Raw genomic sequence first — 17,867 nt, forward strand, 5'->3', positions numbered from 1 at the left:
CAGATTTACTTGTATATTAATGAGGCACAGGTGTTAGGCCCCTGGTGCCTGCATGCCTGGGAGGCATATTTAGGTTGTTTATCTAGTCAGCCATAGGTACTGCAAAGTACTCAAGCTTGCCTTTAACAGTTTATACAGTGAGGCTTTTTAATTTTTTGATGTTTTTTTAAATTTGCTAGCACCTGTTAAAATTTTAAAACTGATCATGTAGAAAGAAGTAGGAGTGATTTCAATAGTAAATAGCACTAAATGTTAAAGAAAGTCATCTTCTATTATGCTTAACTGCCCAGCTTGGCATTAAGAAGAAAAGAAGGTTCATTTAAGCAAATATGTCATGTGAGGAGCTAATACAGTCAACAGTGTACTTTTCTGTTGCATATTTTTGGAATAGGTACTTCTTTGTCTACAGCTGAAACATGAATGTGCTTATATTAATATTCATTTTTCTTGTTTATTCACTGAACTGCAGTACCAACATTTTAGAGGAAATGGAATAGCCTCCATAGACATTATGAATTTCAGTAGCTGGCATAATTATAGCGATCTACATATTCATTAAATCCAAAGAAGAAATGTGTCCAAAAAGACAGCCATGCGTTTAGAAATGGTACACAACTAAATACATACATTTAAAAAAGTTCCTTTCCTCTGCTTATCCAAAATTGTGTAGTGTCATATAGTCCTTAAATCAGCTAAGACTTTTTTGTTGTTGTTTAAATGTTCATTCCTTTTGCTTTTGCACACAGTAAAGAATGGGAAGAACTATTTGTAAACAACAATTACTTGGCAACTATACGGCTGAAGGGGATTAATGGGCAGCTGAGAAGCAGCAGGTTCCGTAGTGTTTGCTGGAAGGTAAGAAGAGAAAATATTTATTTACAGTTTGTGGTTGCAATATATCAACACATTACCTGATGCGCTGGAAGATTATTGATGCAAAGAATCATGAATTTTCCAAAAGACTTCATCCCAATGTTTTCCTACTCATTTTTATAATTCATAGGACATTTGCTAATCATATTGAGCTGCCTTAAAGCTGAATTGCAGATGATAGCAAAAGATTCCTAGGAAAGAATCTCTTTGTGCTGGGTGGTGTGTTTAGAACTGAGTGCCACACAGCCATCTCTCTTCTCGGTCTCTGTGCAGTGAAATCGTGCACTGGAAATAAAAAGGCAGTTTGTCTCACAGTTTATGTTTTGTGGAACTTGGGACTCCTTTAAAATCAGTCTGATGCTTCTGCTAGCAGCTTTTCCCAGTCAACTGAGAAAATGAGGACCAATCCATCTTGTAATGACTGGACAGAGAGAGAAGCCAGGTCTTCCCATCTTAAAACATACCAGGTCCTCAGAGGTCGCTTACTGTATTTTTTAAAAGTTGCAGGGGAAGGAAGAGAGAAAGAAAGCAAAGTAATACTGAGATGTTGTATGAAGTCCAACAGAATTTTGTTGCACTGGCATCATGTCTTCTGTTCTGCACTAACTTTGATAGTAGAGAACGTTTCCCTAGCAGAGATGCTGTATGTTAACACTGGTAATTTAAATTACCTCACTTGGAATTTCTCAAGCTTCACTTTGACACAAAGACCTACAAAAGGAAGATGAAAATACTCTTTGTATATGAACGAAAGAAATTTGAAAATTGAAGCTTGACGTTTGAAATATATGTCCCATTGAACAAATTTTAAGTTAATGAAAATACTTTCTTCAGGAGGCCAGATGAATATATGCCATAAGCATTGTTTTATCAGTGCACTTCTTCTTGAGCCTCTGTATTAGGAGGCCGTAACTCAAAACCCTGAACTAACAAAATCATCAAGTCCCTCACTGTCCACTAATTAAATCAAGTAGTGGTTTTATTTTAGAAATAAGGCTGGTTTTATTTGTATGTCCCAGTACGGGTTAGGGCTCTGTTTTCGACTGCCTGCTTTAAAAATATTAGAAATTTTTTTGTTGAGTTCTGAAATATTTAAGTGTTTTTAGTAATTTGGGAATGTTTTTTGTTTGTCAGTATTTACTGTTTCATAACACTTTATAATGTGTAAATAAAAACATTTAAAAAGCAAGAAAATACTCTGGGTTTTTTCCTTATTTTATATGCAATTAAATAGTATTTTCCTATAGAGGTTTCTTTCTAACCCTTTTTAAACAGAAATGTGAAAGAACTGAGATATAGGCATTTTCAAGGACTTTTTGCAAAATCAACTCTTTGTCTTGCAGAATTCTAGAACATGTTACTTTTCTATAGACTAAGATTTTTCCCTTTCCACGTTCCTTAGGTAGAGTATATCTCTGAGTGCTTAGCTTCTGCTCTTCGTTCATGTTTGGTTTTAAGCATGTTGCATTAGCTCATCAGAGTTATGTAAATAGCTTCAAGTTTTGTATATTTATTTTCATCTCTTCTTTGCATTTTGTTTCTGCCTTGGAAGTCTCAATCAACGTTACTGAAGTTGTGACGGTTTACAAAGCTTGAGTTTGTGGCTTCAGGGTTTTTTAATGCTTTATTTACTACTGTAGAACTGTTGTTGTTTCTAGCTTCTTATTTATTGACTGGAAAGTACTAAAGCCAGGAGTATTTTATAGGTCTTTGCTTTCTCCTCCTTATGTGTAGAGTACTTGCTTCTCCTTTCTGAGATGGTTTATGCTGTCTGGTAGGATTTATATGGAAAGCTATGTTAAATTGATTAAACTTAATGGATTTATTTTGTTTTGTTGATAGTTATTTCTGGAAGTTCTACCCCAAGACAGAAGTCAATGGATTAAAACCACTTCAGACTTAAGAACTTCTTACAATAAGATCAAAGAAATTGTAAGTTGGTACAAAATAGGTTCTCTCCTCTCATGCATTGACATAGGTATTAATACTTACGATATAACAGAAGAGGATTTGATTTTTTTCTGTTTTTACCCAGCACATTACAAACCCTCGGAAAGCAGGACAGCAAGATCTGATAATCAACAACCCACTCTCTCAGGACGAGGGGGTAAGTTGACCCTTGGTTCTATCAACATATGTGCTACTAAAATTCTCATCATCATCATACTGACACAAGTGAGTTCTTGCTGAAGAAGGAAAAATGGCAGGTGCTAAAATCTCCCTCCTAAATTTCCTAACTGATTTGTGTTAACAGTGGTTCACAGGCTCTGCTGAACAACCAGAAATGCACGCTTCCAGGTTAATATCTGATTTTTTCAGGGCTTATCATAGGGAAGGCTGTGATGAACAAAAAATTGGTGCTGGACTATACGTCTAGTTTCACAGCATATACTTTCTTTGACTGATACGCTTTTTTATTGCTGTGTGTTTTCATTTTATATGCAAAATGGCTCTAATTGAAGGAGTGTTTAAATAGTCAATATGAAGGGAATGCTGTTAACAGCAAATACTTAAGAACCCTCCTCTGGAAGACTGTTCAGCTTTGGAAGTTTTTCTCCAGCAAAAATAGAATTGTTGTATGTCTGAGTCGTCTACGTGCTGAGTTAATGTCTAAAGCACTAGGCTGCAAAATATGCATTTCTTCCAAGGTTTTTAATTCTTTTTCTTTATACAGTTAAAAGAAAAAAAAGTTTCTTTTCTAATCAAAAAGCAGCCAGCTGCAAAATGACAGATCCAGATTTTAAAGAAATACTGAAAATGTGGTAGAAGTATTTGGCCTGACTGTCATTAAGTGCAGAGTATCCAGCTCTCACTGAAATTAATGGGACCACCTAGTAGCTTGGTATTTTCAAAGTCATGACCCTCTGATGAGGTTTTACATCGAGATTTGGGAGCTTAATTTTAGGTAGGCTTTTTTTTTTTTTATGCTGCATTTTATGATACCTGAAAAGCTGTTAGGTATTTTATAGCACATATCTGTAAGCTTCTGTGTTAATTATGTTACCATTTCTGAAAATTCTTTTTATCACATTTTCAAAATAACTTAATACCATGAAAATAATTTGTTTGGCTGCATTTAAGAGATTTACACCTGGAAAGACTGTCGCAGATATCTTTGATACTGCTTGTGTTTCCATTTTGTTCACAAAAATGGAAGCCCATATTTTGTTTGTATTTAGTGTGGTACTCTGCTTCATATTTAACATAGAAGGAGTGATGGGTTTGCTTGTGGAAACATGGAAGCATAGATCATAGAGACATTGGTGGCTCCGCAGCCAGTATGACTGTGCATGCCATCAAACCATTCTTGCATCCAGCTGGACAGAAAGTTGTGTCAAATGTAAAAGATTTAAAGTGTTTCTGCTGTAGTTTGTGATTATACACAGTGGCACAACTTTCTTGCTGCCTTTGATGACTTTAGGAGATAGAAGACAAAGGTTAACATGTCAGAGTATGTGGCAGGGGATTAATCTATAAAACAAAGCCATGGGCCAAACCAGGCATAGGAATGAAGAGCAAAGTGCCTCTGAGCCTCTGTAGCGACTTAAGGTTTTACCCTTTCAGTGTCCCAGGTTTTGCTTCCTTTTCGCAATGGAGATTGTGTTTCCTTCGTCCTTTGCTCTGATGGACCAGGGTGGGAGCAGGGGCAGGGGAGTTTCAAAATGTGATCTAGCTGCATGAAAAGAGCTACAAGTTAAAAGGATAATAGTTTTACTTAAGACATTGTCAAGGATATAAATACTTCTAAAGTTTGGGGTTTTTTTCATAGTTTGTAACACAAATATAGAAGCTAATTAACATTTTCTTTTTTGTTATTTTACTTTCCTTCTCCTAGATAACATTAATTTACTTTCTCTTTTCTTTCTGTGGAACATAAGCCATCACGGCAATGAATTGTTTACAGGGGAGCAAGAAATTCTGAAAGTATTGTAGCCACTCTCTTTGTACAGTATTTCATTCACTGACACTGCTGCTCTCTGAAAACTAACTTGCGTGAAAAGACTGCTATAGATTTTGTTCCTTCTGTATTTTGATCAATATGGCCATCCCTTTACAATAAAGAATAGGCTTTACAATACTTCTTCTGGAGCATACAAACAACATTTGCTGACTTCTTTCAGGTTAGCTTTTGCAAAATATTGGTAAACAAGGCACGGAAACCAAAGAAAGAGTGGAAATGGTCGTAAGCACAGATATAGAAGCTAAACCTACTTCAAACTCTTTTATTTAATATTTTTTTATTTGAATAGTTGACAGTGAGCTTTAAGTACCTTGGTTTTCTCTATCAGAACTTTCTTAGAATGGCCAGTCTTCATCTGCACTGTGTATATGTACCATTAGTATAATGTCATTTTCATAATAGGTATTTGATCATCATACGTTCCTTATTCAATTTTGCCTCCACTAAGACAAACTAGCTTCCTTCCAGACAATTTCTTAGCATGGAAATTACAGCAGCTTCCCATTAGAGTCCGTACATTCATAGGAGAAATGTAGTACAGTATGGCGATATAGACCTTTTCCTGTGAGTGAACTACTGAATTTCTTTCAGTTGAGCTGCTGGTTCTGGTAAGTTTGAATTTACTCTGCCTTTCTAAATATTTTTTATAGACCCCTTACAAGTAACTCACAGACCTGCAACCATCCAGTGAGCAAATGGAGTGAGCCTAGAACAAGGATCCAGGAACTTGAATGTTTTAATCTCTGATCTGAACTGACTTTCTCAGATACATTAGGCTGGTCACCAGCATTCTTTTTCACCCATAAAATATTGATATACCTACCTACCAGGAATGTTGAGGATGAATTAGTTAATATTTGTATAGTACTTTGCTGATGTAGTATATAAGCCATAAGTATTAGTAGAAGTCTGTGTTTCATACAATTATTTTTCCTTATTTCAGAGTCTTTGGAATAAATTTTTCCAGGATAAAGAGCTTCGAGCAATGATTGAACAAGATGTGACAAGAACGTATGTATATCTTTAAAGAAATTTCTATATATAAATTTAGATTCTGCATTTTTATGTGGTATATGTTATATTGTGTTTTCTTGACTTTGGTTAGTGTAAATGTCAGGATTGTTGAACATGAATGTGTAGAAACATACATTAAATGTATAAAAATACAGCGTTCTTGGAGTGAAAAATGAGAAAATTGAGTTAAACATTAAACCCTGGAGATTTATTGGTATCATTGAAGAAAAGCTCTTCTAAATTAAGATATTAGGAAGTGTATTACTATGTAAAATTTAAAGTAGAGTTTTCCATATGAAGCAAAGAGAAGGTAAGAGAAACTGAAAGGTCTTGTAACTAAATTATGATCATAATGAAAGATTGAACAGATGACTTTCTTTAATTCTTAACACTTATTCAATCAGTAATAAAAAAAGCAGTTTGTAATTAGTAAGGGAAATGTCACTCATCTAGAAAAGTTAAGCATTTCTATTTTTATTTGTCACTTTTCTAGTGTTATTTGTCACATATGCCTTTTAAAATTTGTCCTAATATTACTGTCATTATGTTTTCATCTTCTTGGCCCTTAGATCATTCCTGTCTAGGAACTTGTTGGAGTTAAAACACTCAGTTCCTGAAACCATTTCTTTTCAGAGTGGAAGCATTGACTGATGTGTAAATCTAATTAAATTCAGTTACTGGTTTGCTACCATGTGAAATTTTACTGTATTGCAAATATTTTTCCTTATAACTTGAAAAAAGTGATGATAGTCATAGATTTTACAAATCCCATGCACACACATTTTAATTTACAGAAACAAAGTCATGCAGAAGAAATCATTGCTGTCTGGTTTTGGAATATTTTATATGTCCATCCCTAGACCCATTCTTGAATGCATTTTGCCATGAGATGTATAATTAAAATCTGAGTATGCTTTCATGTGCATTCTCACAGATGGTATTTTTTGTTTGTTAAAGGAAACAGCTCAGGATGTTCTAAGTTTAAAATATATACATATCTAAACTGTAATTGGAGAATGAAAAGTTGTATGGAGGTTGTGTTGGATGTAAGACTTTTATTTAAAAATATATATATGCACAAAGTCCAGGCTCTCACAGTGAGTAATATTCACTAATATCAGTAACAGTGACTAAAGAAATTTCCATTTATGTATTTATACAAAATAATGTCTACTTGAACCAAGAGCAGCATCCATTATGTGTCATCAATATCAAAATAAGTTAAGCAATGAAGGAGCAAAATTTATCAAAGTAACATGAATTTATTTGATAAACTACATGCATTTATATAGACACTTGTTTGCCTAATCATAAAACATAGTGTTCATTTTATGTATACATATGTATCTGTTTGTAAACTATCATTAGTGTAAGAAGCAGTAACTTCTACATTCCTTGGCTTTGGAATGTAAGTACCCTCTTTTTAATGTTGTCCTTTTCATTTCCATTCTTGAAATAAATTCCTGGAGTTACAATTTAAATATTTGTCCTTAACTTACAATGCTTTTTATTAAAGGTTAAAATAATTGAGTATTGTATTCAGTTACCATAATCATTACCTTCTAGCTTCTCTTTGTTATTTAATGAATGTTTTTATATTCTTTGTCATTGAGTTCAGTACTCCATCATCCAAGAGCATCAAGTAAATAATGCTGTAGAGAGTGATGCTAACTGCACACAGAGTAGCAAACCAGAGTCCCATCTGTCGAAGCAGTAAAAAGTTTACTCTATAATGTTTTTATTAGAATTCTCTGAGGTGTAGTAATAATAAATGGGAAAAGTGGGTAGAAATATGCTTTTAAAATTGGTATTGGTTTAAATTGTTTTAAATTTCAGAATTCTGTTACCTAAAGGGAACTGTGATAAAGTTTGTTCGTGTGTGTGTGTTTATATGCATTTTGTGAATCCTTCTCTCACCTAATAATTAGATTTGTAAAACATAGATTCTCACAACTGGGCTAATAATACTTTAGAGTCTATGTATCTGAAGACTTCTAGGACACAAATCGTCTCTTCCTAGAGTAAATGTCTAGTATAGGTCTGATGAATCACACTGTAGAGAAGTATGTTTTTCTTCAGTAATTATAAAAGGCTTCCAGCTCACCTGGACCTAACTAAACTGTAGTCACCCAAAGTCAGGCGAGAGTAATCCAAGCTATAATGTCTAAATATAATTTTTTGCCTGTTGCATAATAAGAACTTCCAATATTTACAAGGGAAGTACAGAAGGATTTTGTTAAGTTAGTCCTAACTCATTAGTAATCAACATTTCTAATTAATCACCTGATTTATTTTTTACGGTAGTTGAGAGGTTCAGAATGGATTTTCTTTCAGCGGTCTAGAAACGTGTACTTTTGAGCTGGAACCAAACACCATCTCTTTCTATCTCAAGTGAGAAGCTTTTAAAAATGAAGGTGGGAAGAAGGGTAAGGGAGATTCACTGTAATGCAAGTAAAAGCCTTACTTTAAATGTAGGTAGCAGGACCAGCCAAGTTATGACTATAATACTGCGTTCTATTATTCTACTAAGAAAAGAAGGTGTGTATGAACTAGCACCATAGTAACTCATAACAGACTTAAGAATGCAATGACTAATTACTGTCATTCAAAAGATGTACCAAGGAACAACGCTGATTTATTTTGTGATGGTTAAGAAGGTAAGTGATACAGAAGAATTTTTTTAAATATTCTGCAGAAATGGAAATCAGCAGATTGGCAGATGCAAGAGCATCTAGCTACCAGTCAAATCAAAATACCAGTCTAGTTGCTGGCATCACCTTGTACATCTAGGATTGTAAATGGCTAGATTTGATTACCCTCTTTCTCTCTCTAGCATTTTAAGAAAAGAAAATGCTTAGGGGGCATTCCCAGTAGACTAATCAAGTGGATTTCTTTTGTAGTAGTTTTTTTATATATTGGTCTACCTAGTTTCTGCTTCAGAAGTAACAATCACAGTTTAGGACAATGGAAGCTGTGTGAAGATGAGTAGTGGTGGATGGTGCTGTTTCAAACCCTCCATCTCCCAAATAAGAAAAAAAAACCCCACCCATAAAAAAGTTAGTGGAGAAGCCATTAGGCAGCTACATCCTTCCTAAGCATAAAGAAGAGACGGGAAAAAACAGCAGTCCATTGAGTATGAACACAGGAGACAAAATCTAGTTTCTGTGTAAGAGGAGGGACTGCTGGAAGGGCGAGCTACCTTTATACACCAATTTACTCCTTTTCAAGAAAAAAGTGAGCAATGGGTCAGCACGGTTATTATTATTCTTTACCAAACTGTTGCAAGAGCATCTTCCTTCTGGTTTAGTAGCTTTCCCCATTCTAGCTGAGTAACAGGATTGGGGAATGGCAGGGGATGGACTCTGTTCATGAAAGAAAAGTTGGTCACTCCACTGTGGTTAAGAGCCTCATTTCTGTCTGCCACCAAATTTATTTCATAATGTATTTGTGCATCCTTTTATTTGGTTGCCAGCCTAAGTTTCTTCTGTGTCAAAGTCTGGCTGCCTCTGGTGTAGGGGCCCCTAAATGGGCTAAAGGAATGTTTTAAAAATGATAACTTAACTTGCACTGCTCTTCAATTTCAGAAAGCAGGGACTTGAATGCACCATTGTTTAGTTGTAGCAGTTGTGGTAAAACAGTATAGCAAAATTTCCATGTCCTTATGCAGTCTTTCTCAGAAATGTAATTAAAAGTAATATTCTCGTGTTCTTGAAAAGTATTCTTACCTTGCCTGATTTGAGGATACTGTATTTCTAAAACAGTGCTTTAATTATAAAATTACATTCTCCGTAAAAATCCATCCTGAACTGATAGTTCCCTCGTGATCTCTTGTATTTACATTTACTACAATTAATACTTCAGCCAGCTTATTCCTGAGTTCGTTATTATCCTTTCTGTCACAATCCCTGGTATTATTAGATCCTCACAGATATCTCTGTGTATTTTTGAGTTTTCTTTGTTAGTCTTCTCTTCCTAAACTTCATAGGGCAGGCCTGAATAACAGTCCTTCAGAAATAATCTCTTCAAACCCCTAAATTATGTCGATTGCCATCTGCTGTAATGCACTTTTGGTCTCAGCTGTGTCCTTCCTTTACAGTAATATGATTAGTACAAGTGCATACAAGTTTCCAAATGTTGGTCTACCATTACCCCCACCAGGTGCCAGGAAAATGTTACACCCTTCATCCCAATGCCTTTCTCAGGACTTCAGCATTGCTGCATTTATGCCACGGTGTCTTCTCTGCCTTGGATCTTGATTCGGGTCCTTCACCCAAGGATTTCAAAGCACCTTTCTAGCCTTAATTAGTTATGTTCCTGTGCTCACCTGTCATCACCTCTGTGAGATGACCACCGTAATTATTAACACTAACAGTTTTATCTGAAGTAATTTATTATAATTCCCTATATTGTTTCTCCATGACAGGCTTTACAACAGCCTTAATATAACTGGTCCAGCATTTAGCATTGTAGCTCAGACTTGGGAAGCAGGAAAAACAAAATTCGCTTGAAGAAAACTTACCTGCAATCCATGTGATTTCATTTTAAAAGTGACAATACTATAGCCTGTATATATAGCCTGTATATATATATATATATAGCCTGTATATAATACTATAGCAGTCTAGCCTGAGGCCTACTCTTATTGTCTTTTTAAGTATTCTTCTGTTTTTCTTTGTCCAATTTTACTTTTTCCTTTCTTTTTTGTATTCTACCTTTCCAGATATTTTTTATTTTATTTGTTATTGTTCCATATAGCTGGATGTGGATTGAGGTGGTTGCTTTATGAAATAGTTTTTGCCATCTAGTTACTTCTTCGTTAAGCATGAAAACACTTTTGTTTGTGCACTTATTCATTAAAGTGCATCCTGCATAACCACTTTATTTCCTACTTCCAACAGTCAGGGAGCAGGATGCACAGGTGAGAGTTGCTTCAGAATAGTTACAGGTTGTAAATATTTACATTTTCCTGGAGTATACGCAGTTAACAGGATTTTCCCAGAGGCTTTTTTCTCTTATTCTCACACTGGTTCCACTTCATTCTATTTCACTTAAAGGATGTTTGCCCAGCCAGAGTATCAAATGATTTCATAATTTTAAAGTTTATTTGAGACAGCTACTAAAGACAGTGAAATGCCTAATTATGTTGCATCACAAAAGATGCTAGTAAGATATGCTGGAGCTTACTTAGAGCTCAGGAACTAGGATAATGGTTTTCATGTTGGTTGTGAGATAATTTAATAATCATGTCAGTAAAATGCTAATCATTTTTCAAATGTTCATGAAATATTGAACCCTTGTGTGTATGCTTCTTCTAACATGCTCTTCTTTCTTCCATTTTATTCCAGTGTAGAACTGGAAATTTTACAAACTTCTTTAACATATTGTAGCTCTTATTCTCTTCCTTTGCCCAACTTTCATCTTGAGAAAAATTAAGAGCAAGGCTAAGCACTATTCATGAAACTGCAGGGCAGACCGATGATCCAGTTACAGTTGCCAACCTAACACAGATTAAAAAAATGGGAACATGTCATATAAAGTATGTTTTTTATCTATGGAGATTTGGTCTTCAGTGCTTATTTTTCCAGTACCTGAATAAAATTAATCAATAGGTAACTGTTTGCAACAGTTTTAGTTTTAACTGACTTGTTTTTTTGTGGGGAGAAGTGTCTGCTTGGATTTTTTGATCACACTCCTTTTCTAAGTGTTCCTAGCAAGTTTTAGATTCATTGGTGAAGGACGGGACAATTGGCAGAGCACAGTCTTGGAGTTAAGTTACTATTGGGGTGCTGTGCCACCTGGGACCAGAACTGTCTTCTGGTCTGCTAGGTTTGGTAGTAAGAGCCTGTGTGCAGGAAGGAGAGGGCAGGTGTTCGCTTCAGTCATTGCCTCTCGTTCTGCCTCCTTTCATTCTGCTGCAACTCAACTTGTTTTCATGACATGGAGGAGGAAAGGAACTTGATCCTTTAGGCAGTTGGGAACATACTCTTATGGTACATCATTTTATTTGGATTAGATTCTCCAAGTCATTCATTTTCAGTGGATTGGCTGTGTGTAAGAGGTTGATGATTAAAACAATCTGCCGTTGTATTTCATTCTTGCAGGTCTCTAGTTTTCATACTGTTAAAAGGGATTACTTATGTAAAAATAACTGGTGATATCATCATACCTATGTAGCGGACTGATGTGTATTAAAGAACATGGTTCAGAATTTTGGTTGCAAAACAAATATAACAAGTCTTTAGATCTATTCTTGTTCTAGCAGCACCCACAATTCATGGAGTGGTGGGAAAGCAGACAAGGGGGATGCTGTCTTACCTAAAACCGTGTCTGTAAGACCAGCAACTGAGATTCTGTGCGCTGTATTGTTTACTTCCACTGTATTTCTTCATTTTCAGCTTTCCTGAAATGCAGTATTTCCAGCAAGAGAATGTGAGGAAGATTCTTACAGATGTTCTGTTCTGCTATGCCAGAGAAAATGAGCAGTTGCTTTATAAACAGGTAATGAAAATACTGTACAGGTGGCATTCATTGACTCAACATCTTCTATACGGTTTGACAATAATGTAGTTCTGTTGTATCTGAAGTTGTATCATAATGCTAAAGTAATCAAAGAGCTGCTTGTCAGCTGGATAGTAAGAAAAGTAAGCTCATTGAATAACATATGCTTTTTCCTCATAAGACAGTCCCTCAAATTGTTTTCTTCAAGGTTGCTAAGTTGTCTACCTTCAAATTTCTTAATAAACAACATCTTTTTCTTCAGTGTTGGTTAAGAAAGAAAAAGAAAAAGAAAGGTTTTCTGTATTTAGCTGAAGAAAGCAAGTATGCAGCAGGATTAAAAATGGTACTGAATAAACAAAAAACATAAATAGTGACTTCTGAAATTTAGGCAAAGTTACTATTTTAAGTTTTATGTAAAATTTTAAGTTCTTCCTCAAAGTGCTAAAGCTATGCAGTACGTTAGCAAATAGATCCTTTATCTAACCCTGTAGCATCCAAATACAATGCAGCTGGCAGATGCTTCTTGACTGAAGGATAAGGGTGCTACAACTACTACTTTTACAGTGTTACCTGAAGGAGAGCCTGCTCAAACCATTTTTTATAAAATGGTAAAGAAAGCCTTAAAGCTGCAATAACTATGCATCCATATGGGATGCAGGCTAAATTAATTTAACATTTGTTCAGAAGGTTTTGAAGTGGGTATAAGCTTGATACTAAATTAATGTAGCAAGACCAATACGCAGAGTTATCAACATAAGTATATTTGTATTTGTTTCTCCAGGCTTTTAACTGTAGAGTGAGTACGGACTGACTGAGGGATACCCTGTGCATGGACAAAGGATAAACTGTAGAGCAGCAAACCTCACATAGACAAAAAAAAAATAATGTCAAAAAAACAGAGGTTCAGTAAATGTGAAGATTTTTAAAAGACACTGTATACTTTCAGGCATGGTCTGTGACCACCCTGTCCTCAAGCCAGGAAATTAGTGATGTTTCATGAAAAGACCAACACATATGAGTAGAAGGAACAGTTACTTCTGCAGAATTGTCTTAAAGATTGTATCAAAAATCAAATATATAGTTATCAAACATATCAAATCTCCATCAGCTGGTTATTTCTCATGTTTGACAGACTGTAAGCAAGGAATAGTCTTGCATGGTAAAAAGAAAAAAATGAGATTTGTGAGCTGTATTTTGAAGGGCACTGCTAAAGAAAACACTTCAGCAGTATTCAGCCTCCCATTTCTGGTGAATATAGGCCAGAGTACTGATGATGGGAAAATGGAAGAACACATTCCAGCTAATTTAGTCTATCATTTATTGAACAAGAAGTATTATTTTACTCTTTGATATGACTTAAAAGGACTTAATTACCCTCTGCTCATATTTAAAATCCTCTTGATTCCTTACCAAGAAATAATACCTTTCTACATAAGGATGGAATATTTAGCCAGATCAAATTTAAAAAAAAAAAAAAAAGCCCTGAGTTTCATCACAAGCTGTTAAAGCTATTATTTTCTACTAGGTGACACCCCGTTTAACATAGACCATATTGTTAATAGTTATGGGATTTTATTGAATTAATGAGACTGTTATCATGTAGTAGAATGTCTTGCTGAGTTAATTGAAACTGCAGAGATTATATAAATGGTATTAATGAACTTTGACTGCCTGATGCCTCAGCTTTAATAAAGACTGCTTGGTGGGCTAAATGAACATAGGCAGATAAAAGAACAGGTTCAATTTTGCGAGCCTACAGGCTGTTGACAAAGAAAACTTCTTTACCTCTGTTTTCAACTGGTGTGCATCAGTAATGCAGTAATTCCAGGAAGGGATTGCCAGAGGACTAAGGGGAAAGGTGAAGTGCAGAAAATGAAATAAATTTGGATCATGAAAAACTGTTGATTTAATCTCTCTGAAGTGTGTTCAGTATATTGCCCAAGTCTCATGGTGCTGTGTCAAGTCCACAAAATAGCAAATGACTGTGGTTTTCCTCTCTTGTTGTGTACATGTGTCACTCCTATTAGGAGCTTTTCTTTTTTCTTACCTCATTTTCAAAGGGTGGTTTTGTTTGCTTGTTGTTTTTTTTTTAATTAATGGTCCTATTAGCTTATTAGTAACAATCCTGCTTTTTTGTCCCCGTGTCTCTCTCTTTTTAGATTTCTTTCATGTCCATCAGTACACTTCCCTGAATTACCTAATAGGAAATAGAGTTTGTGGTGGCAACAGGGAGTTTTTTTCCCCTCTTTTAGCAAATGCCTATGTTGCAGTCAATCTTCCTGTCCTACTATTTTTATTGGTTCTGTTTTTACCATTGACTCAAGCCCCACTTCCCATAATAATTTCCACTACATCAAAGCCTAGCGTATTTTCTTGCAAATAATGAAGGTTACCATTAATTCATCAATAACAGATCACCTTCAAGCTGCTCTCTCCACAGTGACCTGAATACAAAGCCCAAATTAAGGAGTTTGTCTTCATATTTAGTATCCATCATGGGACTGGTCCTGTTTTTCTCTATGAGAATTCCTCTCTCATTTGTATGACCACACAGAAAAGCTACATTTGCTATTAGAATTGTAACACTTGGCCAATAAATGGAAACTTATACTTCTGTCTGTCAACATCTGTACAGGACTCAATGTTTCTCTTTCAAAATATTTGGAAAAAGTTCTAGTTCCTTGACAATTTGCATCCTTATAAATGTAAATAAAGTGTATCTGAAGTTTACAACATTTTATTGAAACTATTACATAGCATCAGCATATAGTCTTACAAGAAGCAATCAATAATGTTTGTTTAATATGCATATATGCATGAAAGTTGCCTTTGTAGTAGGGTTTGTGGGTTTTTGACCAGCGTGAAGTAACATTTTATTTGATGAGGAAAAAGATATTTCTGTCCCTAGTCAAACGGAGTAGAATGTTGTGAAGCTGTATTACAGATTTTAAAGACAGAATCCTCACTGGGATCGTTGAATTTTTAAATAGCAGCTGTAAATATAAAATCTAAAGAGAATAGTATATTGTACTTAAGAATATGTAAAAGTTACTCTTAACATTCTTCTGTAAGAGTGGTGCCAAAATTCTGGTCCTAGTTACACTGAAAAGAAATAGTGACAATTAAGCTAAATCACTAGGCTAACTATTGTTTGCTCATGATTTGATTGCCCTTAGAGGAGTCAATATAATTTTGAAATGCATTGATTCACTTTTCATTGTAGAAATGCTATATTTCTGGTTTTCTTTCTAAACCATAGACTGTATTATGAAATCAATATTTTGTTGTAGCTGGGAAGTGTCATAAAATTATCTGAGCTCTGTCAACTTATTTATTAACACTAAAGAGTTTTAGTAAACTGCAGCATTGAAAAAATATGTGTATGCATATTACACTGGTGGCTTTTCTTGCCAAGCTAAAAATCTCTAAACATTTGAAGTACTCTTGTAACTGAAAGATCAGAGGTATCTTTTTGAAATCCTGATATTTCATCATCTGTTTGTTTTGTTTTTGTTGTATGTGGGCAGCCACATTATGATTCTACTTTATTATAAATTTGATATATTATTATGTTGGAAGAATGCATGATGTGCTTTTATCTTTTGTAACTAATTCTTATTTTATGTCCTCTTTCTTTTTCTTCAGCTTATATGTTTACAGCTTAGGTGGTAGTTTTATTAGATAGTCAAGTTTTTGTCATTTCCATTTCTCTTATTTCATGTTAGTATATCAGGGCGAATAAAAGATTAGACATGGAGCTGTTAATTAACTGAGAGCTGTGAGTATGTGTGAAAATACAACCCACGTTATATACAGTTTATTTAGATATTTTTGCCACTTATATTTATTGTCTAATGCTGGATCTATCTCCCTGTCTCTCCTATTCCTTTCCCTCTTGGTGTGACCATAAGACTTTCAGAAATGTAAAGTTGTCAGTTTGTAATCTACCCCATATTGTCATGTTTGGGAATTTTACATCATCTCCTGAAATCAAAGGGCTACACTGGGTTTAATCTTTTTTTTTCCTAACTGAGTTTCTATTTAGCCTTCATCTTTCAAAGTAGTCCCTAAAGGTTCAGAAATAGGAAGAGAAAGAAAAACTCCAAACTTCAGTAGTCTTGCTGTCTTTAGCTTTGCCCAGTCAACTGAGTGCTATTGCTGCAACCCTACAGTTGAGGCTATAACAGACATCTCAGTCCTGAAGAAATTAAAATAAAATTTCCTAGGATTTCAGTTGATAGCACACAGAGAAATTTCCAGACCTCTTTTTTTTTTTCTTCAACGCTGCTAGGTATTGGAATTTCCTCTTACAAACAGTTAAGATTCGCTAACATGCATCCAAGCACACTCAAAATAGATAATGATCTAGAGAGGGCTTCCACATCTACCTCTCTGCTCAGTTTGGACCACTTAAGGAAAATCCCCATTATTTCCAATAAAAGTTAAAGGTTTTTAGTAGTTAATGGATCTGTTTGATACATATGATGTTGATAAGCTAACTCACTGGTATTGAATACTCCTCAAATGCTACATGGAATATCAAGTGATGTACCAGCAAAGCAGCAGGGTAGCTGCACAAGCATGTGACTCTTTCATGGCTCATGTCTGTCTGTCACTGAAAGGGCTGGAAAATCAAGTGGAGAGGCTTCCTAGCTTGGAAATGTAAGCATAAGAGTAGAACAGCTCCTGTCTGAGGACCCATCATCTGACTCCCAGCAGCAGCCTGAAATGCCTATGAGCTTGATGGGCCAGCCCCAGTGCTCTTTCTGCCAATGATACAGACAAGATGGTCTTCCTAGCACCCCTGTCTGCCCAGAGCATGCACCTGGAGCTGGGACTGAGGTTCCACTTGGTGAAGTAGTTGCACCTTTGAACTAGAGCACTGCTGGCAGCTCACTCTTCCTCCTGCAGCCAGGGCAAGGACTCCACCCAGAGCAAGACCCAGCAGTGGCAGCCTGGGTGCCTGGTACCAAGGCCTGGCTGTAGTTGGTGGTTTTGGGCTGAGGTCAGGAGTTCCCCCGCCTTGGAGTGATCCCTGTGTCCAGAGGCAGACAGACAGGTCTCAACCCTTCATCTCGCATCCGAGCCGTCACTGAAGGGCTCTCCTCACTTCTTTTGTATGGCTACACCCCAACCTGTAGCTTGTGTAGTTCCTACCTGCCATCCTAGTCCACCACTGGGAGCCCAACTCCCCTGACATAACCAAGTTCCCCAGTTATGATACCCCAAATCCTCCTTTTCCCTGATCTAATCTGATGGAAGGGGCTGAACATCTGCCGAGGATAAGGTTTCGTTCTGCAGGCTGTAGTTTTACCTGCCAGTGCATTGCTGCTTGCCAACTGGATTGTTTGTTTCCTAAAGTGGTTGCTTCTGCTTCTGATAATAAATTGACAAGCCCCAGGTGAATCAAGGCAAATCAAGACTCCTGTTTTGTTCCTGGTGAGCTCCAGGTAAAAGCACCAATGGCTGGCCTGGGTGGCCCAGTGATGCTTCTAATGCTGGCCCAAGTTCTCAACTACCC

The 17,867-nt window shown here is 35.9% G+C and overlaps 1 protein-coding gene across 10 annotated transcripts in view; it reads left to right on the plus strand.

Annotated features, from left to right (window-relative positions):
- The window catches only part of TBC1D5 (TBC1 domain family member 5), a 318,020-nt gene that overhangs the window by 168,601 nt on the left and 131,552 nt on the right, over positions 1-17,867 (plus strand). For all 10 annotated transcript variants that reach the window (XM_087771855.1, XM_087771860.1, XM_087771874.1 and 7 more), the window contains 5 exons: positions 747-855; positions 2,716-2,805; positions 2,909-2,980; positions 5,778-5,845; positions 12,244-12,346. In XM_087771855.1, coding sequence (XP_087627981.1) covers positions 747-855; positions 2,716-2,805; positions 2,909-2,980; positions 5,778-5,845; positions 12,244-12,346 — 442 coding nt within the window. The remainder of the gene's footprint in view (positions 1-746; positions 856-2,715; positions 2,806-2,908; positions 2,981-5,777; positions 5,846-12,243; positions 12,347-17,867) is intronic.

This window comes from Nipponia nippon, unplaced genomic scaffold, assembly GCF_047370975.1.
Source record: "Nipponia nippon isolate SJK-2023a ecotype South Korea unplaced genomic scaffold, ASM4737097v1 scaffold_1, whole genome shotgun sequence".
NCBI lineage: Eukaryota > Metazoa > Chordata > Aves > Pelecaniformes > Threskiornithidae > Nipponia > Nipponia nippon.